The sequence below is a fragment of the Heloderma suspectum genome, chromosome 3 (assembly GCF_057233095.1).
Source record: "Heloderma suspectum isolate Gila_16-S chromosome 3, 16-S_ref, whole genome shotgun sequence".
In the NCBI taxonomy this organism is placed as follows: Eukaryota; Metazoa; Chordata; class Lepidosauria; order Squamata; family Helodermatidae; genus Heloderma; species Heloderma suspectum.
This window is the reverse complement of record NC_139460.1, coordinates 192663917-192691191: the sequence shown is the minus strand read 5'-3', so window position 1 is coordinate 192691191 and position 27275 is coordinate 192663917. Positions and strand designations below refer to the sequence as shown.

Genomic DNA, 27275 nt, shown 5'->3' with positions numbered 1-27275 from the left:
TTCGAAAGCATCAATTCTTCGGCGCTCAGCCTTCCTTATAGTCCAGCTCTCACAGCCATACATTACTACTGGGAAAACCATAGCTTTGATTAGACGGACCTTTGTTGGCAAGGTGATGTCTCTGCTTCTTACTATGCTGTCTAGGTTGGCCATAGCTTTGATACTGGAGGTAGCACATGGCCATCAGGACTAGTAACCATTGATTGCCTTCTCCAGGAATTTGTCTTCCTTTTAAAGCCATCCAAGATGGTGGCCATCACTACATCTTGTGGTAGTGAATTCCATTAAAGCATTGGCCTTCCAGCTGATAGGCCAGGACCCACGACTGGGTCATACTCTGACTTTCAGTGGGTTGCACAGGTGACACTACCACCATTATCTCAGTTAAGGTTGTTGTTTTTTAAGAGAAGGGGAGAAACACAGGAGGAGGAGAAAAATGAGTACAATTTAAAAATAAATATATTAAGTGGGTGTTATGTTGCAAGTTAGGGTCCTAAGTCTCAAAAAGTTGAAGACTTCCATGCTAAAGCATCTTGATAGATTGTTGCCTTCTATTTAATATTATTTTTAAAGCACTTGAATAAGTTATTATTACTTTATTTACAGAAATATTAGTTGAAATATTTATTAGTTGACAGAAAATGGATGTCTTTGATAGATGGGCAGTGAGGTGGAGATGCCTCTTCATTGTACCCATTGCAATTACTTAGGCCTAATTTTCACTGAGATTATAAGCCTGTGTCTGGGCTGTACCACTTTAGAATGTAGGTGGGGGCTCATAAGATGAAATGCTCCTCCATCCAAAAATCCCTCCCATAGCAAGCTAGCATCCAGGATTCTCTCCTAACCTCATCCCCAACATGTTTTTCAATTTATATATGGGAGGTGGAGGGGGGGTTGTATGGAGGAGCTTTCCATCTTGCATGGTCCCAGCTGCAGTCTGAAGAGGTATGGCCTGATACAGGCTTACCCCCTCAGTGAGAACTAGGTCTTGTGCAGAAGAAACAAATGAGAGGGTGATAAAACCAGTGTTGTTTGGGATGCTTAGGTTGCCAACTTAACAGGTCTGTGTTTCAGATGTTATAATCCACAATAGCGAGCTGATGTCTGGCAGCATGGACAAAGGAACTTTAGGGTCTGGATCCAAGAGTAACATCTTCTACATTTTGCTGCGAGACTGGGGACAAGTGGAGGCAGCAGATGCCATGTCACGACTTGCCAGGCTTGCTCCTGTCTACCTCTGTAAGTGCCTCGAAAAATACTTCCTGGTAATGTTATGGATGTATTATTACATTACAGTTCTATCCCACGTTCCTCCAAGGAGCTCAGAGCAGTGTACATGGTTCTCCCCCTCCAGCCCCTGCCCCACTTATTTTATACTCACAACAAACCAATGACTGGCCCAAAGTCTGTCACTGACTATTGCTGAGTGGGGATGGGAACCCAGGCCTTTCTGGTTCTAGTCAGGCACACTAACCAGTACATTGCATTAGGCCTTTTAAGGCCCTTTTCAGGTGATCGCACCTTTTTGCTATACTTGGACTGAATAAAAACGTCAGTGCACATCGCTCAAAAGGATATCCTAAGCCATTTTAAGTAGAAAAGGTGTGCAGGGAGAGGGAGGGGGCAGTCCTGTCCCAGCAGGCCGGGTTGTTGCAGGGCAAGATGAAATTCTCGAGGAATGGACAAAACCCTGTGGGACCAATGAGGAGTAGCAGTTTGAATGAGTAGGTAGCAGGTCAGGTCACAGCATCCAGCTGGACACGGATTGTTTTTGTGGACCACCCAGAGAGCTTCAGCTGTTAGGCGATATAGAAAAATGAAATGAAAAAATAAAAAGAACTTGCTCCAACAATGGTCAATGCCAAGTTCTTATGTGTTAGTGCAGGCTCTGGAATTCGGTGTGGGCTCTGCCTTCCTTCCATGGGGCTTGGCTCCAGTTGCCTGGCAAAGTGGGCCAGCTTGCTGTCTCTGTGACTGGAAGTATAAATTCCTCCCCTTGACATTTCCAGTCTGGACTGAGCTGCTGAATTGGTCCTCCATGGCTGCCTCATCCTGGGTCAGACTCAGACCCAGACCTAATATGCCTCCCTCTTCTGGGTTCTTATCTTGCTCGCTTGATGGGGCCTTGACAGGATGTAGCCTTGTTTTTAGATTTCGTTTAGATCCACATGGAGGAATATACAGTGGCAGAGGACATAAAGCATTCTAAAAGAAAATGTAAAACTCCATCAAAGTTCATAGCTACACAGGCATTGAACAGATAAGGCAGTTGTTATTCATACGTAGTGATTTCACAGGTACTGTCTAGTTAGTAGATGCCTGTAACAGTTACGTAACCACATTCTATACAACACTAATAATGGGCACACTTGCAAAGGGAAAGAATTGCCATTTCCTAGTAACAAGATAAACTAGTTTGAGTGCAGGGATAAAAGCAATGTCCTAGTAATAACATGGCTTCCTTCTGGGAAAATATCTGGATCCTGCCCAATGAATAAATAAAAATGTATTGTTCAAAAAGGCCTGAAGAGAACATACAGTGCCAAAATGCAGCACAAGCCAGCAAGCCCTTCTACTAACAATGAGCTTAAGAGAGCCATCCTATACGCCCCTGAAACCGTGCTCCCTTCCCCCTCCCCCTTATAGCCAGCGTGGAGGGAAGCGCGCCAGCTGCCTCTCCGTACTCAGAAAACAGAGCATAGAGATGGGGGAAAGGGGGCATTCCCAGGGGAGGGGGGAGAGGAGAGGAGAGGAGAGGGGGGCGACGGCCGTAAGGCATTTCTATGGCCTCCCCAGCCTCCTTCCCTCTGCCTCCAAGCGCTGCCGCTAGATGGGCAAATTCACCCATCTAGCAGAAATTCAGGGCGGCTGGAGCACGGAGCCTCCACTGTCCTCCTGTTTTGCATTGGACTCTCAACAGCCTCCGAGTTTGGAGGCTGCCGACAATCTGGATAGAATTGCGCCCTTAGCTAGTTTTGCTAGTTACAGAAAAAGAATAATTATCTCTACTTTTGCAGCCAGGAGTTAAACTCTTCTCTGAGGAAAATAATCTCAGATAAGGCTCTCTGTGTAGCACCCAATGAGCTGATGTGTGCATTTGGTCTTTCATTTAGCTAATCGTGGGTTTTCAATTGGAATTGGTGATGTAACCCCTGGGCAAGGGCTGTTGAAGGCAAAATATGAACTTCTGAATGCTGGCTATAAGAAATGCGATGAATATATTGAAGCGCTGAAGACTGGCAAGCTGCAGCAACAGCCTGGCTGTACAGCAGAAGAGACACTGGAGGTGTGTTGTGTACCATCTGACGGAGGATGGTTAATGATTCTGAGCATTGAGTTTGTAGCTCAGAGGTCAAGTTGTGCACAGTTGACTGCTTGACCTTTTGATAGGCCCTCAAGCCTGCAATGGGTGACACACAGCCATTAAGGTTTTCATTTAGCAAACTGATGTCCTGTGATGGAGCCACCTGAAATGTGGTGTTTCGTTACAGTCTGGGGCTTTTCAGTTAATACTCTCCCCATACCCCTGCCAAGGACTATGCCCAGGGAAAGACTGGGAGTTGACTTCGGGTTTATGCACCCTTTTTTCCCTGCCCCTCACCTGTTCTGCTCATTGCAGAGAGATGAATGCTCCTACCAAATAATTATTTGAATGTGGGATTCCCTGCACTCTGAGAACGTTTGCCTCTTTTGACAGTGATTGGAGGGGAGAGAAGGAGGTAGCTTCTGATCTCTCTGGTAATAAACCTATTACCAGACAGGAGCCCAGGCCAGGGCATACCACCACAGCAAGCACAATAGTTGTTTTGGATTGGGAAGATTGGTGGACAGTTAGTCTTGCCTCCATTATTTTGATTAATTTTATTATATTCCAAAGAGTATATGTGTAGATTTCTTTCCTAGGAGCACTGTCCATTTCAGCCACATTTCATTTGTGATTAGAATCTGTAGGATGCAATGAAAGATAAATTTCATTGATAAATTTTGAGATAAATACAGCACAGGTGAATTCTTGTCATGATCAGTTATTAATTATAAATCTCTCCTCCTAGGCACTGATTCTGAAAGAGCTGTCTGTGATCAGAGACCATGCTGGCAGTGCCTGTCTTAGAGAATTAGATAAGAGCAACAGCCCCCTCATTATGGCTCTTTGTGGTTCTAAAGGTAAGATCATTAGCCCTTTGAAAACAAACTATTGTCATCAAATCATTCTTCCATCTCTGTTGCCAATAAAGACAGTATAAGTTAACAAAACTGTTCTATTAAGAGTATACCTGCTGTACAGACTTCTTCCCCCATCTCAAACTGTCCTTGTGTGATCAATGTCATTGCTGTGCCTTATACATAGCGCTGTTGACAACCCTATCTTAATTTTACATTATGTTGAGTGCTGGTAAGTTTGCTGTCTATACAACTCCATATAGAGTGGCCCTAATTCAGTGGACACTTGTGTATACATGGAGTGGGTATTTGGTCTGCTTTTGCCCACACCACAAAAGCTCTTACAGGTCTTACCATGCAAGGGTGCATTCAAACCAATTATTCCCCATGTACAGTCTAATGTGCTAAGAATTCCATTTTGGAGATTTTATCACATTTTCTTTTGGGGTTGGTAATAGGTTCTAAAAGGTTTTGCACAGATTCATAATAAACGCAAGTCCAACATCATTAATAGCAAGACAGTTTTCTATTGTGTCTTTTGAAAGTTTGCAAGCAGAGCTTGGGGGGAATAGGAAAAACCTCTGTAACAACATGTTGCATTGAGACATGAGACAAGGATGCTGCTTACCTTTTGCTCTGTGTGTGTGTGTGTGTTGTTTTTCCTGGTAGGCTCCTTCATTAACATATCCCAGATGATTGCTTGTGTAGGACAGCAGGCTATCAGTGGGTCCCGAGTGCCTGATGGCTTTGAAAACCGATCCTTGCCACATTTTGAGAAGCATTCCAAGGTAAAGAGTGTTGCATTTAAACAGCTTAAGCGACATCATGACATGGGAGATGTGGGTCTGAATGTAAAATGAGATGAAGATGGATTTTCTCGTGCAGTGTAGTAGCTAAGACGGAGTTTTTCAAATCACCCCTCTGCAAAATGGAGATCATACTACTGACCTACTCCATAGGGTTGCTGTAAGGACTAAAATATCTGAATGTGAACAGGCAGGAAAAATGCTGTAAATGTTAATTATTGATATTAATTTGAATGGAGAAGCTGAGCCAATTGCTTTAGGGTACAGTATAGCACTTAGGAGCCCTATTCCATAGGCACATGACAGTTCTAATGGGCAATCTACCCAGTTCTTGGTCTTTCTCTCTCATAAGAACGTAAGAAGAGCCCTGCTGAACCAGACCAAAGGTTTATCTAGTCTAGCATTCTGTTTGCACAGTGGCCAACCAAATACCTATGGGAATTCCACAAGTAGGGCATGAGCACAACAGGACCCTCCTGCTCATGCTGCCCAGCACCTGGTATACAGAAGCATCCTTCCTCAGTATGCCAGTCCCTCCCTGCCCACAAGCTGGCAGGCATGAAATGCAATGCATTCTTTCTCTCTTTTGCCCATTGCAGTTAAATATCTTTCCCATCCCTCAGGAAATAGAGGGGGTTCTGATATTGCAGAAAGCATTGGGTTTCTCTAGAATCCACCAGGGAGTGGAGAATGGAGTTTGTTTGGAGTAAAGGTGAAACAAATAGGTACAGGGCTTAAGTATTGGGAGTAGGTCTATGGTCATGGAGTCTGGGAAAGGATAGCAACCACACTGGATTTCTGCTTCACCAAGCAGCCCTGTGATCAGCTCAACTGTTATGCAAAAAGCCTGTTATGCAAAAATCACTCTGTTGCTTCTCCTCCTCCCTGATACTAGTAGGACATGTGATCTCACATTTTGCTTTCTGTGGGTGATTGTTTTACTTTTATGTGGCACTTCCTGAAGAATTCATAAGGCAAAGCCAGTCTGGGAGAGATATCTGCTCACTTACCATGTGTGCAAGCAGTGTTCTGATAATGTCTCTGTTATTACTTTCATATTCTACCTTTCTCCAAGGGGTTCAGGGCAGTTTCCCTCTTCCCATTTTATCCTCACAACAACTCCGTGAGGTAGGTTAAGCTGAGAGATAGTGACTGGGCCAAGGTCACCCACTGAACTTCATGTCTGGAGATTTGAACCTGGGTCTCCCCAATCCTAGCTAGACACTCCAATCACTACATCACACTGACTGTGAATGCACGTTCTAAAAGTGCAACATATTTCAGAAGTCTTTTTCTCTTGCAGCTTCCAGCAGCTAAAGGTTTTGTTGCCAACAGCTTCTATTCTGGCTTGACGCCCACTGAATTTTTCTTCCACACGATGGCTGGTCGTGAAGGTCTCGTTGATACAGCTGTAAAAACAGCTGAAACTGGATACATGCAGGTAACTGGGGACACTTGCTTGTGGGAAAGGACAAGCCTAGTGTAGCAAACTGTCACAATTTTTTATTCACCATTAAATTAAAGGTTCACTTGTCTATGGTCTCAGTCTCCTCTGGTTTCAATTCTGAGGGTGAAGAAAGGGTAGAAACACAGAAGGAAAGAACCATATAGATATGGTGACCCATATTATGGTGAAAGGAAAGATGGTAGGTCTTCTGTTTACATCTTAACAGTACTTTTAGCATGAAGGGGCAGCCTTGCAAAAACTGCAGAAACTTATACTACTGTCAGGTCATATTCACCTATGTTAGATGTGCGTGGCATGTTTGTGGCCAGAAAGAAAGAGACTGAACGCAGTTCTTCCATTTTACAGAAACTTTCTGCCTGGTTGTCTGGAACTGATTCTTTGTTGTTTCAGCCAGACAAACAAGTAGCTATTTACAGGCCTGCATGAGGCTGCGTCACATGAAGGGACTCTGAAGTCATCACCTAAAAGTCACCTGGGAAAGGAGCCAAGAGGGCTAATTGCTCCAGGTGAATTTTTTTTCCGCCACTATACTTTAAAAACTATCTCTGTTCCACCATAACCCCTTCTAGAGACTGTCAGTGTTTGCAAATATGGAATGTGGTGCATTTCTCAAATAAGCTAATTAAAAATGTATTGAGACCTTGACAGAGATTTAACTGTAGATTTATCCAAGCCAGGTAGAAGCACATCAGGATTGTTCCTTGATGGCTTTAAGCCTGCAATATTGGTTAAGTAGTTGGAATGTTCACTTGAGAGACTGGAGGGGGTACTTTGTAATTATATTTCAGTGTACTGTTCTGGAATGGTTCCCATTTATTTTATTACATTGCGGATCAAATGCATGAGGCTGGGCGAGGAGGCTGGGCGGCAGGCGCTGGCGGAGCACTAGGGGCAGGCCATGCCAGGTAAGGGGAACAAGGGGGAGATGTCTAATATCTGTCCACTGTTCCGGGCCTGTCCAGAGCCAAAGGATGGCTGGGGGAGACGTGACTCCATCTTCGGGCCTTCGTTTGCTGCTCTGCAATGCCAGGTCTGTTACCCAGAAAACATCCCTCATCCACGACATGATCCTGGATGAGGGTGCAGACCTGGCATGTATTACAGACACCTGGCTGGCTGAGGCCACTGCTCCAACTCTGGCAATCATGTGTCCAGCTGGATTTTCGTACGCACAGCAGCCGAGGGCTGGGGATCGGGGAGGAGGAGTGGCTGTTATCTACCAAGAGTCCTTGGTCTTCACCACACCCCCTCTCCGGGAGACCAGGGTTGCTGAGTGCATGTACTGGAGGTTGGGTCCGAAGGGCAGTCTGGGGATTCTGCTCGTGTACCGTCCACCCCGCTGCACGACTGACTCCCTGGCCGAGGTGCTTGAGGTGGTCTCTGATGTGCGTGTACAGTCCCCTAACTTATTGGTGTTGGGGGACTTCAACATACATTCAGAGGCCATCCTCACAGGAGCACCTCGGGACTTCATGGAGACCATGGCTTCCTGGGAGCTGCACCATATTCTAACTGGGCCCACCCATGTAGCCGGTCATGCACTAGACCTTGTGTTTGTTTCCCATTAAAATGGTCTGCCCCAGGCGTCTTATGGATCCGAATGGATTCCTGAACGCGCTTGGGGATTCTCTGGAGCATGCCAACGGCCACTCGGTCGAGACCCTGGTGGGTGGGTGGCTGGAATGCCGCAATTGCTGGAGCATTAGACCGGGTGGCTCCGAAACGCCCTCTCCCCCTGAACACCATGGTTCAATCCGCAGTTATGAGCTCTGAAACAGGAGGTGAGACAGCTAGAGCGCCGGTGGCGGAAGTCTCGCTCCAAAGACAATCAGGCACGGGCTAGAGCTGTACCTTCAGCCTATCACGTGGCAGTGAAGGCAGCAAAAAAGGAATATTATGCTGCCTCTATCGCGTCTGCAGAGTGCTGTCCCAGGAGGCTGTTCCAAGTGGTCCGGAGCCTGGTCAGTCCAGTGGCTCCGGAACCACTGGAGCATTCTAAGGCCTCCTGTGAGGCCTTGGCAAGGCTCTTTGCAGATAAAATTGATTGAATTAGGAGTGTTACTCTGTGTGCTGTGGATACAGTTAGTGAGCAAGAGGCGGCCTGTGGCAAACCAGTTTTGTGGGATCAGTTCCAGCTTCGTCCTTCTGATGAAGTGGACAAGGTGCTTTCATCTGTAAGGCTGACCACCTGCTTACTTGATCCTTGGCGGTCTTGGCTCATTATGGGCTTCAGAGAGAGACTGGGTGAGGGGATCAGGGCGGTGGTGAACGCCTCCCTTGAGGAGGGAGTAATGCCATCAGCCCTCAAGGAGGCAGTGATAAGACCGCTCTTAAAGAAGCCCTCCTTGGATCCCCACGTTCTGAACAACTTTCGCCCAGTCTCGAATCTGCCATTTTTGGGCAAGGTGATTGAGCGGGTGGTGGCGATGCAGTTGAAGGCACATTTGGAAGAAGCTGATTATCTAGACCCATTTCAGTCAGGCTTGGGCATGGGACAGAAACGGCCTTGGTTGCCTTGGTGGATGATATGAGGAGGGCTCTGGATAGGGGTGAATGCTCCTTCCTTGTTCTCCTCGACCTCTCAGCAGCTTTTGATACCATTGACCATGGTATCCTGGACTGCCTGGAGGGGTTGGGCATTGGAGACACCATATTGCGGTGGTTCCAGTCCTTCCTCTCCGGCAGGTACCAGAGGGTAGCACTGGGAGTGGAGGTTTCGGACCTGCGGCCACTCACTTGTGGGGTACCACAGGATTCCATCCTCTCTCTGATGCTATTTAACATCTATGTGAAGCCGCTGGGGGCTATCATCAGGAGGTTTGGGGTGTGGTGTCATCAATATGCAGATGACACGCAGCTCTACCTCTCGTTCAAATCTTCACCAAGGTTGGCCGTAGAATCCCTGTCCAAATGTCTGGAGACGGTGAGTGGCTGGATGAGGAGGAATAAGCTGAACCCTGACAAGACCAAGGTACTTTTGGTGGGAGACATGAGGAGGCTGGGGGATGTTGACCTGGTGTTGAATGGGGTACGGCTACCCTTGAAAGACCAGGTCCACAGCCTGGGGGTCATTTTGGACCCCCAGCTGTCCATGGAGGCTCAGGTGTCAGCTGTGAGCCGGACAGCGCTGTATCAACTCCATCTGATACAGCGGCTGCGCCCCTTCCTTCCTGACCGTCTGCTCCCATCGGTAGTATATGCCCTGGTCTCCTCTCATTTAGGCTACTGTAATGCGCTCTACTTGGGGTTACCCTTGAAGACGGTTCGGAAGCTGCGGCTGGTACAGAACGCGGCAGCTCGCCTGATTAAAGGCAGCCGCCAGAGAGATAACATCACTCCAGTGCTGAAGGAGTTGCACTGGTTACCAGTTGTTTTCCGGGCCAAATTCAAGGTGTTGGTTTTGACCTTTAAAACCCTATATGGTTCCGACCCAGCCTATCTTAAGGAGTGCCTCCAGCAACACCAGACAGGCCGCATCAGCCTTGGATGGCCTTCTCTGTTCCATCAGCCAGGACAGCTAGACTGGTGGGGACGAGGGAGAGGGCCTTTTCTGTGGTGGCCCCCACTCTGTGGAACCCCCTCCCTAGGGAACTCCGCCATGCCCCCTCTTTAATGAGCTTCCGCCGTGCATTAAAAACATGGTTGTTCAGGCAGGCGTTTGGGGTGGGTTAGGGTATTTTAGAAAATGTTTTTGCTGTAGAATTTTATTGTTTTAAACTGTTTTATTATATGCTTGTGCATCGCCCAGAGTGGCTGGGTGGCCAGCCAGATGGGCGATTAATAAATTTAATAAATAAATAAATAAAATGAAGTTATTTCCAGACATACTGTATATGGGCTCTCACAGTGCAACTGCACAACCAAATAAACATTTCTTTGGATATCCCATTGTAGGAATTACTCATGGAGGTCATCCTGTATCTGGCAATTAGTGTGTGAATTGGCCATCAGCCATGTTTTATAAACCTTTGTAAACTGCATTAATATATATGTCCTAAAGAGGTTATTTCCCATCACCACCTTTTCCCAGAGACGACTGGTGAAGTCACTTGAAGATCTGTGCTCACAATATGATTTGACTGTCAGGAGTTCTACTGGTGACATTATACAGTTCATTTATGGTGGGGATGGTTTAGATCCTGCAGCCATGGAGGGGAAAGATGAACCTCTGGAGTTTAAGCGTGTCCTGGATAACATCAGGGTAAGTGTAGGGTGTCTCCTCAAATTGGTATAGTCTTCAATATGCCATGAGAGGCTTGATGGAAATCTTGACCTTGGATTCTAATGACTGGCTCTTCCAGTCGTTATTTCAGTATTTGCAGATTAAATATGCTACTGAATTTTAAATCTTGCAGAGCTTGATCTAGCATCTGTTTTGTAACAGTGTTCTCAAAGATACTGTAAGATTTCTAAGGCTATGGTAGAGAATTTAAAGGATCTGTGTAACAGTTTTTGCCTTTAGCATTTGTAAAAGACATATGAGCTAGATCCATTTGAAAGCATATTGAATTGTCTGAACACATTAAATGTAAAATGCCCATGTAATTTACCTGTATACTGCTTTGTTGCTTATGTTGCTTAAGGCAGTGTATCCAAGCCGAAGTGAGCCAGCACTTAGTAAAAATGAATTGGTGTTAACTGCTGAATCCATTATGAAGAAGAATGAATTCCTTTGCTGTCAGGACAGCTTCCTACAGGTGATGCCTTTGCTTAGACTCCTTTTTTCATGAAATCATTATTCCCTCATAAAAGGAACTGTTCTTCCCACAACACAAAGTAACCCTTCTTCTTTTCTACTTGGTATGCACCATCTAAGTGATTCAACAAATAGATTTTGAGTTAAAATCGAGGTCCCCCTGCCCCCAGTGCACTGGTTTCTGAGGAGCTGCTTATATTTGCCAGTTTGGTACTGATGAATTGCGACTTTTGAGGCAGCAAAGTCTTCTAAAGATAAGCCAGCACTCAGTTACTCTGATGTTCTGTGCCTTGCATATTATTGATACACAATAGCAGAGGTTTGCTGCAAAAATTAAACTAAAATGTAAGGATATTGTGCTTTGTTCCAATGAATATTTATTTGGGTTTATTTCAATAACAGCATAAAACCTGTTACTTTCTTTTTCCTGTTTGTTATTGAAGGCCTTAACTGAAACAGGTTATGCAACGTATAATGAGGTAATTGTAGCGTGTGTGTGCGTGCATGTGTATGAACCTCTAAAATGGTGGTACTGCTGGAATTGAATCCTCTTTGTAAGACTCTTAAGCCCTGGTTCAGATGTTCATTGTTGCAGTCCCCCAGTTTGTCTAGTGGATAACATCTTGTGTAGCCTGGATGCTGCATGCCTAGACCCAGTTCTCTTCCCATATCTGGAGGGCAGTCATCAGATATGGGAAGGCTCCTCCTCCTGGTCAAGCTTCTAAGGGACTAGCTTCTAACTTCACCAGGAGGAAGGGTTCCCTGGCTTCCCAAACCAACTGTGGCATTTGGGTCTTTTATGTCACTTCAGCCCTATTCTGAGCACAGATTAGGGGACATCTTCAGTACTTCATGAAACCTAACCACTGTCTAGAACAGATGCCTGGTTGCTGAAAACTGTTCTTTGGGGGTATGCCCTGAAGTTGACCGAATTGCTCAAGACAGGCTAATAGAATCCACAAGACCACCGAATCTAGAACAGCATTAAAAACTTCTGGATGGCCATCCATACCTCAGGAAGGATCTCAGGGTAATCAAACCTGTCTCAGCTTTGCCAGGCCATTCTGGACCTTAAAAGGCTGAAGACTTATCTGTGAAAGAAGCGTTTCCAGATGGAAATCCTGAAATCATTCTAGAGCGATTTCCCAAGTTGATAGTGACCTCCATGCACTTGTCCAAGGCCCACCTATAGATAGCTATTGTGGCCAGTCACCAGAGATTCATCACGTTTGCCTACAGAGTATGCACTACATGTACAGGACACTCCTTTACAGTTTAACTTACACCCTGAAGGCCTCATCAAATGTCCTGTGCCACCACAACAGGGAGTACAGGATAGTTAGACACCCAGCGCTCTGGGGGAACATGGCTTTGTGATCAACTGGGGAAAGTTCCCTTATTGCACAACAGTGTATCAGTTGCCTAGGAGTCATCATAGATTCCATATGGGCTCAGATGACTGACAGGAGAGACAGGAAAGGTGATGATGTGGGTCTCATCACCTAGCTGCTGGGGATTAGTCTCTTGATAGCGTGTCCCAGGTTTCATGCTCAGCCACTACAGAAATTCCTGTTGGCCTTCCAGTATTGGATTGTGGAACACATATCAGTACCCTCCAGAGTCAAGTCCTCCCAAGACTGGCAGCTGCACAGGGACAGGATGTCAATGGGCATGCTTTTCTGAGACCATACAGCATGATTGTAACAGATGCTAGCCTCTTTGAATGGAGAGCTTATTGGCTCAAAGGGGGTGATCCAAGGAGGAAGCTATCCCAGATGTGGAGATTTGTGCTCTTTAGCATATCCAGAGGGCAATTTCCCTTTTTCAGGATTGTCTCCTCTTCCCACCTGTACAAACAGCAGAGGGGAAAGAGGTCATGGATCCCAGACCTCAGCACCTCTTTGCTACAAATTGAGCATTAGCCCCAGTAAGCATGTAAACTGGGGTTAAGATAAATAGCAGCCACCACTGTAGTTCTGTAAATGTTCTGCTTTGCACTTTCTGTTTGGTGATCCGCTGCAACAAACACTGCTGCTTTTCCAGGGTTGGTAGTTTTTGTGTGAAGGTTAAATAGAAGTAAATAACGAAGTATTTTCTCCAATTGCAATCTAAAACCTAACTGCTTGAGTCTCACCTCACCCCGCCTTTAAAATATTCTCTCTCAGGTAGTGTTTTTTTATTGCTCTTACCTAACTGCTTTTGGCTGTTCAGATAGCAGGAGTCTTATATGGGGATTAAACTTGACATGAGTGCATATTGGCTATATTATGGATCACACTTTAAAATTTCCAGTGGTTGTTTATGTGTTACAAGCTCTTGGACCCACACTTCCATGGGGGTTGGAGTGCCTGGGTTACTGTTCGAGTTGTAGTGATTTTTGTTTGTATCTGTAGCCTTTTAGTGGGTAATTTAAATTCGATCTTCTGAATGTTGAAGCCATGTAATGGTCTTTACTTGTTTGTTAAATTAAAATCAGTAGGCATTTTAGTGCGCATTCCTTTGACACTGTCCTGGTTCAGACGACATGGCAAGCCATGGCGCCTGCAGCCACTACTTTCCATATCCAACCACCACTCGGGGCTTGTCATGTCATGCAAACCCCGCAAATGTAGGTTATGTGAGGGTTAAACACCCTTCGCGTAACCCATGGTCTGTTCTAGGGTTATGTAAGGGTTGTTTAAGCCTCGCATAATCCACATTTGCCAGGTTCGCATGACGCAATAACCCCTGAGCGGGGGTTGAATATGCAAAATGGGGGCTGCACGTAACGCAGCCTCACCGCGAGTTAAACAACCTACGATGGGCTGTTGTGTCATGCAAACCAGCCCATTGATTCAGCACAGGGTTTGCAGCAGTTCAGTCTGAAAAAGTAATACTGAATGTAATACCTGCAGTTTGGCTACAATGAGGTTTCCTGAGTGCTGTGTTGTTCTTAGTGGAGTTCACTACTGCATTGGTCTTATAAATGCCACTTTTTTGTTTTATTTAGTGTTTTAATGCCTGTTTTTGTGTAACTAAAGCAGAAATGGTCATAAGGATAGTTGTGATAGTATTGGCCTCCTTAAAAAGGAACTACATCATAACTCAAATTGGCTATAAAAGCATACAAGCCTCAGACTAAAGGCCCATCTCGTCTAGCATCCTGCTTCCCCTGGTGGCTAATCAGATGCCTCTGGGAAGCACACGAGGAGGTCATGAAGGTGATAGTCTTCCCATGTTGTTGCTCCCAGTAACTGGTTTCAGTGGCATGCTGCCTGAGAACCTGGAGATTGTATATAGCCATCGTAACTAGTGGCCATTGACAGACCTATCTAATCCCTTTTCAAAACCATCGGAGGTAGTGGCTATCACCACCTTGTAGCAGAGAGTTGCACAAATTAACTATGTGTTGTGTGAAGAAGGACTTTCTTTAATCTGTCCTGAATCTACTCCGAAGCAATTTTGTTGGATGGCTCCCAAGTTGTTTTTGGTTAGAAGATTCTCTCTCCCTCTCCCCCTCTCCCCCCCCCTCTCTCTCCAGATCTTTCTTTTTCCTACCTTCACTGAATGTTATGCACCTGCTCCTTTCCTTCTGTTAACACAGGTTCCCAGATCCTAGAATGTTAGAGTGATCTTAGCATATGAGAAGTATTCCAGAATCCCCTCACACACACACCCCAGCTTTGCTTGGTGTGTATAAAGGCAGAAATGTCCCCAAGAGGCTAGTAGAGAGAACAGCTGTAGTCATTTCACTTCTGTTTGGTAGGTAGTTGTTTCAAGCTTGCATTTCAGTTCCTTTCCAAAAACCATATGAAGTTGGCTATTGTAGCATGAAATGCATTCTTTGAGATAACCTTTTTACTCTTTACTTCTTTTGGCTAATGTAAAATACTGCCAGATGTGTGAACTAATGGTGTCTTCAACTGTAGGACTGCAAAACATGAGGCCCAGCTCTAAAATATGTGTTCTTTGTTGCAGGAAATTAAAAAATTCATCAAAAATATATCTGAAAAGATCAAGAAAACCAGGGACAAGTATGGCATTAATGATAATGGCACAACAGAGGTAATCTACTTCATAGGTCCTGCAGTAATTGCATATCCAGTAACAGATGAAAATAGGGGCTTTCTTTTTTGTTTACTAAGATTCATTATCATAGGGCTCCCAATCCTCACCCCATTTACATTACAGGCTGCTATAGGAACCTGTCTACCCTGGCTTTTGAAACAGGATGGTTTTGAAATGGAACACAATGGTTTTCTGTGTGTTTTTAAATTAAGAATCTTTAATCTTCCAGTAAATCTGGTTGTACTTACTAAGGAACAGTTGCAGCTTGAACATAAGCCCTATTCGGTTCTTTAAAAAAAATCTCTTACCTTAACACGCAAGCAGAAGTGGATCTGCACCATGTAGTCCCACCCCTGATCTGATGTGCATTTCATACACCCCGCTTGCCATCTGTGTGTACAGCGTGAACATCTGCAGGTAGGGAGCCTCCTCCATGCAGATGATCGTGCTGTATACGTGCATGGCGGGGGCTACAAAGTGCACATGATGTCAGGGGATGGGGCTATGGCTTGCGTGCTCAGGTAAGAAGTTTTTTGAATGCCCAAACTTTTGCTGTCTTGGTTATAGGAGAAGTAGCGCTGCTCTGTGTCTTCATTTTTTTACTGGGTAGGTGCATACTACATGTGCACTCAGAACTTGCATAATATTTGCACGTGCATTAGATTTAAACCCTTCAGTGATTTTAACTTTTAGAAACCTGAGGAGGGAACTGAAAGCTGAAGAATCCTAGTACTTGCTATGAACGCAAAACAATTTTTTTTAAGGCATCCCTGACATCTTCCCAAAACGTAAAATGGGTACAGTGATTTTCCAGGGATATCAGGTACCAGAAAATAGGGAGTGGCTCTGGAAAATAGGGGAGAATGGACCAAATATAATAAGGAACACTAAAGTTCTATGTAGTTTGCGCCCCACCACACCAGAAAAGGTATCCAAACTGGTCTCAAGGAACCTTTCTATGACCACAAGAAGTTATGACAACTGTATATTTACATGTGCTAACGAAACTTACTTTTGTGTTATGTCAACGTTCAGTTTTTCACGAAGTTCTGTCTAGGGCTAGAGGAGCACTCATTCAGGGAAAGGATGGGCAACCTTTTCAGCCTGGAGGGCAGCATATGCTATCGGGTGGTGGGTTGGGGGCTGTGCACACACGCACACACATGTATGCGTCTATATGCATATGCACACGCACATACTTTGAGCAGTGCATAGAGAGCACAGCAGTGATAGTTGCCTGGTTTATTGAATATGTGCCTAATAGTTCTGGGTCTTTATCACTTTAGCCATATGTTTTATACCAATTGGACCGGATTACTCCAACCCAGCTGGAGAAGTTTCTGGAGATCTGTGGAGAGAAGTATATGAGGTATGAAGTTTTTCTTTAAGTAAGAATGAACCTACCTTGAATTCATTCAGCCAGATCTGATTCCATCACTTTGTCACCTGGTTATGAAAGTAGTTGTCTTTCCCAGGCAGGAATTAAGAGTCTGAAAGTAACTTGGAACCAAAGTTTATTTTTTCTCCCTACCGTTTGTCACAATATCATTGCAGCTGAATAAAAAAGAAAAATAGAAATGGCTCTGCTGTCAGGGTGGACACTGAGCCCATAGAATCCCAGAGTAGTTCTGATTCTGAGGAAGAGCAGCCGCTCCTGGGAGAGGAGCGCACTCATCCTTCCCAGGGCCAACAGCTGACAGAGCTTCCTCCCACTGGCATTCCTAGCATAGATAGCAGTCCCGGGAGTGAGAGAGCGCGGGAAGCAGACTTGCTGGACGCGCGACGCTGACGCAGGGAGTGGCGCCAAATGGAGGGCACGAAAAGGAGGCATAGTGCCTGGTTGGTGCGCAAACAACGGTTTCGCCCAGAGGATCCAAGGGAAAAGGGGAGGGACTCTCCCTAGCCCATAAGTTCAGGGTCTGCCAGTGATTCTCCTTCAAACGGGGACCAGTTGTTCCAATTTAGGGCATAGGTACTCTGCTGCTCATATCTAGTTGCTAACAGTAGAGTTGTTAAGTTGTAAAAGAGGAATAAAGCTTTGAAAAGAATCCCTTTGTCTGTGTCTGGACTTGGCTACTGGATTAGACTTAGAGAGGCCTCCAAGGAGCCCTTGACATCTGCATTGTTACAACATTCATGACAATAAAGCAGTGACCAATTTCCCTGATTTATCATGTAGTTGTTTATCTCCCCACTTGTATATAGTACTTGCATACTTACTATTCCCTAAACCTTAAAACACAGTAATTTTTTGAACATGCAATATTTGTACATGTGAGAAGCACACATTTTAGCTGCTGTAGCCAAGCAAAGCATAAATTCAAGCCCCTAAGATTTCCCTGTAATATTACTGGATCTAAGGGTAATGGGTAACAGTATAGTTCCTGAATGGCTTTTAAGGTAATTTAATTCCTTAAAAAAGTTAAATTGGATGCTTGAATTAGATTTAACAATAAGTATTAAACTTTGCATTACAATGAAAGGATGTAAATGGCTTTGCCTCTTGAAGTGCTTATTACCTTCCACCAGGACATAGTAAACTCAGAAGGACCCAAATTAGAATGACTGGATAAAACCAAAGGAGATCTGAAATGTGTAAATTATGCTGTGGCTCAGGTTCTTCAACTATGGAAGGCTAACTAATAATAATAGGCCATGAAGTTTTAGTACTGTGAGGCTATTGTTTCTCATTTATTCATTTACTACATTTCTGTACTGCCCAATAGCCCAAGCTCTCCGAGTGGTTCACAACATGACAAAACATAATATAAAACCTTTAACACAAAAAAAGTAAAACAGTTAAAAACAGTTAACAAAAAAACTACCAGGACCTAATTAAAAAAAACTAACAATAAGAAGCCCTATCATATGTCATCAAATGCCTGGGTGTAAAGGAAAATCTTAACCTGGCACCAAAAAGATGGCAGTGCTTGTGCAGATGGACCTCACTGGGGAGAGCATTCCACAGTCGGGGGGCCCCTTCCCTTGTTGCCATCTTCCAGACCTCACTCAGAAGAAGCTCTTGGAGGAAGGCTTCAAATGCTGATCGTAGACTAGTGTACAAGTCAGTTCATATTGGGAGAGGAGCTCCATCAGGTATTGTGGTCCTGAGCCATATAAGGCTTTATAGGTCAACACCTTGAATTGGAAACATACAGGCAGCCAGTTCAGTTGGGCCAGAATTGGTGTTATATGCTCAGACCTTCTGGTTCTCGCTGTCAGGCTGCCCTCTGCATTTTGCACAAACTGCCCCTTCTGAACTGTTTTCAGAAGCAGCCCCAGCATAGAGGGCATTGTAGTAATCGATCTTGGAGGTTAACCAGAGCACTGACTACTGAAGCCAGGTTATCCCTGTTCAGATAGGGGCATAGCTGGGCCATGAGGTGAAACTGGTAGAAGGCACTATGTGCCACTGAGGCCACCTGAGCCTCAGGTGACAATGATGACTCCAAGAGACTCCCCAAGCTACAAGCCTGCTTCTTCAGGAGGAATGCAATCCTGTCCAGAATAGGATGAACACCCACCATTCGGTCAGAACAACCACCCACTAACAACATCTCGGTTATGTCTGAACTGAGTTTCAGTTCTTTAGCCCTCATCCAATCCACTGTTGCTGCCAAGCACCGATCTAGCACATACACAAGCTCACCAGAAGATGAAAAGGATCAACACACTGAGGGCAGCACATGCCAAAGCTCCAGATGACCCTAGTCATCTGTTTCATGTAGATGTTAAATCTCATAGGAGACAAAAAAGGCACCTACAGAACCCCATACTGGAGAATCCACGGGGCCAAGCAGTATTCCCAAGCACCATCTTCTGGAGCTGGACATCCAAATAGGAATGAAACCATTATAGTGCAGTACCCCCCGCTCCCAGCTCAGTTGCCCAAGAAGGATACCATGGTTGATGGTATTGAAAGCTGCCAAGAGATTAAGGGTAATCAACAGGATTACACTCCCCCTGTCTTTCTGCTAACAGGTTATCGTACCGGGTGACCAAGGCTGTTTCCATGCCAAAACCTAGCCTGAACTGTGACTAACATGGATGCAGATAATCAGTCTCATCCAAGAGCGTCTCGAGCTGGTTGGCCACCACCCACTCAAGGACCATGCCTAGGAAAGAACACTTTCCACTGGCCCAAAGTTGCTAAGATCTTCCAGGTCCAGGGAGGATTTCTTCAGGAATGGTCTTACTGCCACAAGTGGCCCGGGATCACTCCCTCTCACAAGGAGGTGTTAATCCTGTCCTATCTGGCTGTTCTCTCCTTGCCAGGTTTTATAAACCACGAAGGGTAAGGATCCAGTATGGAAGTGATCGCATGAACTTGTCCAAGCACCTTGTCAACTTCCTCAAGTTGTACCAACTGAAACTTTTCCAACAAAACTGGACAAGACTGCATCCTGGATACCTCACCTGATTCACCTGCTATAACAATGGAATCTAAGTCCTGGCAGATGCATGAGAGTTTATCCTGGAAGTGCCTCATGAACCTGTCACAGTGGGTGACTGATAGTTCCATAACCTTCTTAAGGCCAGCATATAATAAGCCCCCAAAAGCTCTGCTGGATGACATACAGAGGATGCAGTAGCATCAGAGTGGTAATGTTTCTTTGCCACCTTCACTGCCCCCAAATAATCTCAGACATAGGCACACACCAGTGTTCGATTGCATCCATTGGGAGTTCCCCATCTACGCTCATGCCATGTCTCCACCTGTTTCATCGCTCTCAGCTCCAAGGTATACTATGGAATCGTACAAGCTCTACTAATCGGGAAACGATGCTCAGAAGCAATCGAGTTAACTGCCTGGGCCATTTCTGCATTCCACAGATTGACCAGGGCTTTGACAAGAGAGCTAGCCATCCCAGCTGGAACCTCCCACCCCAAGCCCTCTGGAAACTGGATCCATTAGCCTCTGGGGGCAGGTCATCTTAATAGGTACCCCAAGGAGGAAAGCTGCCATAAGTCTAAACCTCAACAGAAGGTGATCTGATCATGACGAACGGACTGTTTCAAAATCCCCCACCTTCAGATCACCATCTCCATAGCCAGCTGAAAAAACAAGTCTAGAGTGTGCTCTGCTACATGTGTTAAGTCAATGATGTGCCAGGACAGTCCCATGGTAGTCATGGAGGCCATGAAATCCTGAGCTGCCCCAGACAAGGCACCCTTCAGTGAGAATGTTGAGGTCCACCAGAACCAGCAATCTAGGGGACATCAGCATCACATCCAAGACCACCTCTGTCGGCTCAGATAGAGAGACCGCTGGTCAAAGGGGTGGGTAGTACACCAGCAGAATCCTCAGTCTGTCCACTGGCCCAACACAAGATGCGAACAGTCCAGACTGGTATTCAGATGGACAGGGAGCCTGTTAAGTCATTTAGATATGCTAATATGAGAAATATAATATGAATACTCTGTTTAAAAAAAGTTTCAAATTCTTTCCACTATTTTATGTTCTAAGTGTTTATACCTGATTAAGACATTCTAGATTATTTCCATCAGATAACAAGTCTTTGGAGGAGATAGTCAAGTGCCCAGAGGGTTATTTTCAGCTGCCTTCCATGAGAAAATGTTCTTAGGTGGTTCTGATGATGTAATTAAATGGGATATAATCTGGAGATCTCGTCATTTCAGCTCCAGTCCACAATTGGGAGTCAGTGTATATGTACAGTTTATATAAGTGCATTTTGCTACATTGTGTAGTTTTATGTTTATGTATCCGGGAGAGAGCGGAGGACAGGAAGGCCTGGCGTGCTATGGTCCATGGTGTCACGAAGAGTCGGACACGACTTAACGACTAAATAACAAATCTTTGTAATATATTGTACTGTTATTTTCTAATAGTAATAATGTTCCTCTCTCTTGCTATGGGTTGAAATTGACTGTGTCTGTGGTTTTCTTAAATTTTTATTCCATCTTTTAGCCCATAAAAACAGCAGCAATAAAGAGTAGCAACATTCAAACCATACAAAAACACAAAGCAGCATAGAAACAGCACCTGTGGAAAAGGGACATGTTTTGAGCTGCATGATGCAGCAGTCATTGCTGAAACTAAGCAGTCTGGATCTGGTCAGTGTCTTAATGGGAGACCACCTGGGAAAGGCTACTTACATTGATCCGTTGAGCTCTCTGGAGGAAGGGAGGACATAAACACAATAAAAATGGCTCAATTAACTACTTCCAATACATATTCGAGTTTGGAGTTGCTCATATCCTGTTTGCTCCCCAATGAGATGAGGATCAAAATCTCTACTTGCTTCTTTATAGAGTCGACTTGTGGAAAAATCTTAATGTTTATTTTCAGCATTTGCGTCGGCATCCTTTGCCAAGGCTACTGGTGGCGATATTTAAAAACACTGAATTTTGGATGAGTTGCAGTCAGGGCCAGAAATATTGGAACAAGGATAACTGTTTTGGCAGTTGGCCTCTGTACACCACCACATTGAAGTTGAAAGGAAACACACTCAGATGGGAGCGAAGTCAGGGCTTTCAGCTGTAATTCAAGGGGTTTAACAAAAGTGGGGCGCTAACCATTCAGGAAGGACAGCCAGTGGCATACACACACACCCATCGTTGGTGACTCATAAGTAATGGAATGAATGGCTGACAAGCAGCTGCATGGCCAGGTGTGGCCTGTTTCCTGGGCACCCCATGACCAATGACGCAGATAAAAGACTTGGAGGTGGTTCTGTGTGTTACATTTGCATTTGGTAGCTGTTCACTGGAACCCCCAACATGAGGTCCAAAGCGGTGTCCATGCGAGTGAAGGAGGCCATCATTAGGCTGAGGAAACAAAATAAACCCATCAGAGAGATCGCAAAAACAGTGGGAGTGGCCAACACAACAGTTTGGAACATCCAGAAAAAGAAGGAATTAACTGGCAAGCTCAGCAACAGCAAAAGGCCTGGAAGACCACGGAAGACAACTAAAGTGGATGACCGCAGAATTCTGCTCACGGTGAAGAGGAACCCTTTCACAACATCTAGCCAGGTCAAGAATGCTCTTGAGGAGGTAGGCATGTCATTGTCAACACCTACAGTCAAGAGATGGCTTTAGGACTGTGAATACAGAGGCTTCACAACAAGGTGCAAACCACTGGTAACGCTCAAGAACAGACAGGCCAGATTAGCCTTTGCCAGCAAACACCTAAGAAAGCCTGCCCAGTTCTGGAATAAGATGCTTTGAAGTGATGAAACCAAGATGAACTTGTACCAGAATGATGGGAAGAGAAAAGTATGGAGAAGGAAAGGAACATCTCATGATCCAAAGCATACCACATCATCTGTCAAACATGGTGGAGACAGTGTTATGGCATGGGCATGTATGGCTGCCAATGGAGCCGGGTCACTGGTGTTTCTTGATGACCTGACTGCTGATAAAAGCAGCAGGATGAATTTTGCAGTGTATAGGGCTATACTTTCTGCTCAGATTCAGCTGAATGCTGCCAAACTGATAGGACGCCACTTCATATTGCAGATGGATAATGACTCAAAACATACAGCAAAAGCTACCCAAGAGTTCTGAAGGCAAAGAAGTGGGATGTTCTTCAATGGCCAAGCCAGTCACCTGATCTCAACCCAATAGAGCATGCTTTTCACTTACTGAAGACTGAAGGCAGAAAGACCCACAAACAAGCAGCAGCTGAAGGCAGCTGCAGTAAAGGCCTGGCAAAGCATCTCGAGGGAAGAAACTCTGCATTTGGTCATGTCCGTGGGTTCCAGACTTCAGGCAGTCATTGACTGCAAAGGATTTTCATCCAGGTATTAAAGGCGATCCTTAAGTTTGAAATGATGTTGGTTTGTTCCATTACTTATGAGCCACCAACGATGGATGTGTGTGTATGCCACTGGCTTTCATTCCTGAATGGTTAGTGCCCCACTTTTGTCAAACCCTTTGAATTACAGCTGAAAGTCCTGACTTCACTCCCATCCAGGTGTGTTTCCTTTCAGCTTGAGTGTGGTGGTGTACAGAGGCCAACTGCCAAAACAGTTATCCTTGTTCCAATATTTCTGGCCCTGACTGTAATACTTGTATGTAAAATCACCCAAAACGTGACTATTGAGGGAGGGAGGGAGGCAGCTTCCTTCCCCAGCCCCCATGTGGAATGGATATTTGGGGTGGGTGGGGGTTCATTCTAAATGTTCTGTTTCAGGCTTGATGAAAGACAGTTACCTTGATTTCTAAACAGCATTTATCCTGATTCTGACATTGATTTTTGGAATGCTGAGGCTTTTTTTTTATTACTGGAAGAGGACAGCACTAGTCTTGAAGCTGTTACTGCCCTGAGTTGATTTGCTTTTATGCAGAGAAGCTCCATAATATGCCGTAGGATTATTTCACTGGGATTTAACTGGAGGTGACAGCTGTCCTCTGCTTTGCTACTTTCTTTGTTGCATAAGGTCTCCGGCTGAACATATTGTTGCTATGACTCTGTGCATCTTGGAGCCCTAGCTTTACCCTGCGTGTTGTATGAGGATGGTTAAGAAATGGTATTTAAAATATTTTTTTGATACTGACCACCTTGGCTGAGATCACTCAGTCTCTGCACAAGAAAAAGATAGTGCTGATGAGTAGCATGTTCATTTTGGTATTTGCACTGAGGCTGGTCACCAGCTGAATCTCATCTGCCAAATTAACCCATTAATATTATAAAAGGCTCTCTGTGTGTCATGTGACTTATAGCCTGAACACTTCTAGGATGCACTTTCTCTGTAATGCTGCAGTTTGTTGTCAAATGGTTTATTTTTTATTATAGGCATTTCAGAATAGAGCAGTTATATAGGAGAACCTGATATACCATCTCCTTTTATATCTATAACCTCATGGTTGCCCATACCCAAAGTCGTAATTTGATTGCCTGTTGGGCTCCATTCATAAATATCAGAGGTGGTTTTCTAACACAGTATACAATACTCTGTTTGCATTACCCATAACAATTGCCACAATATATCATATATACAGAATACACAGAGAAGGATCCAAACCACTGTGGGTACAGCACCCACGTAGAAAGGATCCCTGTAGACTCAATAGAGCCCTGCCCCCGCCCCCTGCATACCTGGCACAGGCAGCACAACGGGGCCTTTGGGGAGAATGGAGATCCATGTGTCCAAGGCTTGTTTTTTTCTGCAGCTTTGCAGAAGGAGAGGGGAAGGGAGCCACGGTGCTTTCCGCCAGTCTTGTCTGGCCCAGGTGACACCTGGCCCCTCCCCTCCCGAGATCCAGCAGCAGCCTGCTGTTCTGAAGCTCAGCAGAAGGCGCAAGCCACACTGCAGGAGAGGGAGGGATCATTGGCCTGCTTTGACCCAGTTGTATTTTATATTTCTTTGGTTAGTCTCCTTGAGTTTTTCTGTAACAAAGGTGGAATATAGGTACAGTAATCAGTAGTGGCCCCTCGCACTGCCAACATAGGCAGAAGTGGAAAACAAAACTCTGTTGAGCACACTGGAATCTTGCACACGGGTGCTACTCCTGTGATCAGCTGGATCCATATGACACAGCAGGATTCACAATATACAATATGGAACACATCATGTAAAAAAAGAAATTATTCACAGGGAACAAAGCTTAAAACTATTACCTTACAAAGCCATAATTACTATTTCTTTAGGCCTTTGGCCACTTCATCCTAACTCTTAATAGCAGCCCAAACAAGCAAATGATTCAGTAATCTTCATTCCGTTAATAACACCCAGGAATATCAGCCGACAATATTCCCTGTTTCAGTTTTGATAATCTGTGTACCTTATCAGTTAACTTTACAGAAAAGTTGTTGTTATGGATAATAATGTTTATCAATCTGTTTTAACTGAGCCTTGCTACATGAGTAAACATCCCTGTAAAATAGCATTCGGGTGTCTTGTGAGCTGCTAGCCAATGGGGCTGGTGAGGAAATTGTTTCATGCAGATGCATGGAGGGCATGGTGATCCTGTAGAAGCACAGATGGAAAAACAGAGTTCTTTTTCTTGACTATCTCAGCGTTTTGTTTTATTTTTAAGTTTCTGGCCCTTATATATTATATCCTTGAAAGTGTGATGCCGATGCTTGGTGAATTCTCAGAAGAAAAAAGGTTGACAAAGATTTCCAGCAGTCAAGGGGTGGAGCTTCTAGGCCCCACACAGCTACCTGTCCCTCACCAGGACTAGAAGAAGCATAAGCAATTAATCCAAATAATAAACATTATAGATTTGGTCATGCAAAATAAGAACTATGGATATGCGTTTATGCAAAATTAATGTATACAGGCTTTGGAATTCATCTGCTCTTGGTGCACAGTTTTGACTTTTATTCCAATTATACATAGCCCTGGCTACCCTTTTTAATAAGTAGTTTTTAGTATAGCCTCAAACTAATAATGATTCCACAGTGCTGCACTGAGTCTTTTTGTTTTTTATCCAGTAGAGAAAATATAAATCTTGGAGCGATCTATGTTCTGTTACAGCTCAGCCATGAACTGCCCAAGTGGACTCATAGATGTGAAATGAATAAATACAAATGTTTCCTTGGTTTTACATCTTAGAGCACAGATGGAGCCTGGCTCTGCAGTGGGAGCTCTGTGTGCTCAGAGCATTGGTGAGCCTGGCACACAGATGACTCTGAAAACTTTCCATTTTGCTGGTGTTGCCTCAATGAACATCACACTAGGCGTGCCAAGGATCAAAGAGATCATCAATGCCTCCAAAGCAATCAGGTACTCCTAACCAGATCTGTTATCAAGTTCATCATAGAATGCTGAATTGGACTGGAATGGGTGCCAGGACTCTCCCTCTTTAATAGGTAGAGAGCATATCTCTTAACTTTACTTATGAGATCATATCTCATAAGTCACTGACTTGGTTTGGACAATCATGGGAGGGAAAGAAACCACTGTGGTTTCTTCCCCCACCCGTGCTGTGCACACAGCCACCATTTGCATAACTACCTGCGATGTTGTGCGGGTTGCCGTGTTGTCCAAACCCAGTGTGGTGTGCAGCAGTGATGACTTCTTATCCACCCCACAACCCATGGCTTGTAGTAGGGGTTGTAGGGTGGGTAAGAAGCCATCCATCCACACCATGCCGGGTTTGGACGACAGGCCAACCCATGTAGCATCACGTGTAATTATGCAAATGGCAGTTGCGCATGTGGCACAGGCATCAGAAGCCATGGTGGCTTCTTTTCCCCTTCTGATCATCCTCAGCCACTGTGTGCCATTTACCACTTCAACCTAAGGCAACAAGAGAAGAGAAAAGGGGTTGGTTGATTCAGCAGCTGATTCCATTAAAATTAATAGACCCAAAGTTGGTTGGTGAAGTCAAGAGAAAATGTCAACCAGATCAAGGTTTTCAGTTTGAAAGAGTAACCTTAATTTGTGTTTATTGCTGTTACCTAGTTCCGAAGAGCCCTTGGGCTGGCCAGGCAATAGGCATGAATTGCAGATCCAAAAGGTTTGTTTATGTATTTATTTCATTTCTATACCGCCCAATAGCCAAAGCTCTCTGGGCAGTTCACAAAAATTAAAACCAAGGAGCACACCATAAAATAATATAAAATATATAAAACATTAAAACCACAGTATAACAATACAACCAGAATAAAACCTAGCAGCACTGCAGTAATTTAAAATATAGATTTAAAACAGCAAAGCTAAAAGTCTAGAAAGCTAAAATGCCTGGGAAAATAAAAAGGTCTTTATCTGGCACTGGAAAGAATACAATGTAGGTGCTAGGCAAACCTCACTAGGGAGCTCATTCCACAGCCAGGGTGCCACAGCAGAAAAAGCCCTCCTCCTAGTAGCCACCTGCCTCACTTCCTTTGGCAGGGGCTCACAGAGAAGGGCTGCTGATGATGATCTTAAGGTCTGGGCAGGCACATATGGGAGGAGGCGATCCTTCAGATAACCTGGCCCCAAGCCATTAAGGGCTTTGAATATTAATACCAGGACTTTGAATCAGGCCCAGAAATGGACTGGCAGCCAGTGCACCTGGAAAAGTACTGGCATAATATGAGCTTGCTGGCTAGTCCCTGTTAACAATCTTGCTGCCCTATTTTGGACCAGCTGAAGTTTCCGGACTGTTTTCAAAGGCGGCCCCATGTATAACGCATTGC

General features: G+C 44.8%; 1 protein-coding gene across 5 annotated transcripts in view; it reads left to right on the top strand.

Moving 5' to 3' along the window:
* Positions 1–27275, top strand: part of POLR3A (RNA polymerase III subunit A) — a 69084-nt gene that overhangs the window by 27964 nt on the left and 13845 nt on the right. For all 5 annotated transcript variants that reach the window (XM_084845228.1, XM_084845231.1, XM_084845232.1 and 2 more), the window contains 10 exons: positions 1078–1242; positions 3117–3289; positions 4056–4167; positions 4834–4952; positions 6274–6411; positions 10469–10639; positions 11022–11135; positions 15092–15178; positions 16468–16550; positions 25708–25878. In XM_084845228.1, the coding sequence (XP_084701354.1) occupies positions 1078–1242; positions 3117–3289; positions 4056–4167; positions 4834–4952; positions 6274–6411; positions 10469–10639; positions 11022–11135; positions 15092–15178; positions 16468–16550; positions 25708–25878 (1333 nt within the window). The remainder of the gene's footprint in view (positions 1–1077; positions 1243–3116; positions 3290–4055; positions 4168–4833; positions 4953–6273; positions 6412–10468; positions 10640–11021; positions 11136–15091; positions 15179–16467; positions 16551–25707; positions 25879–27275) is intronic.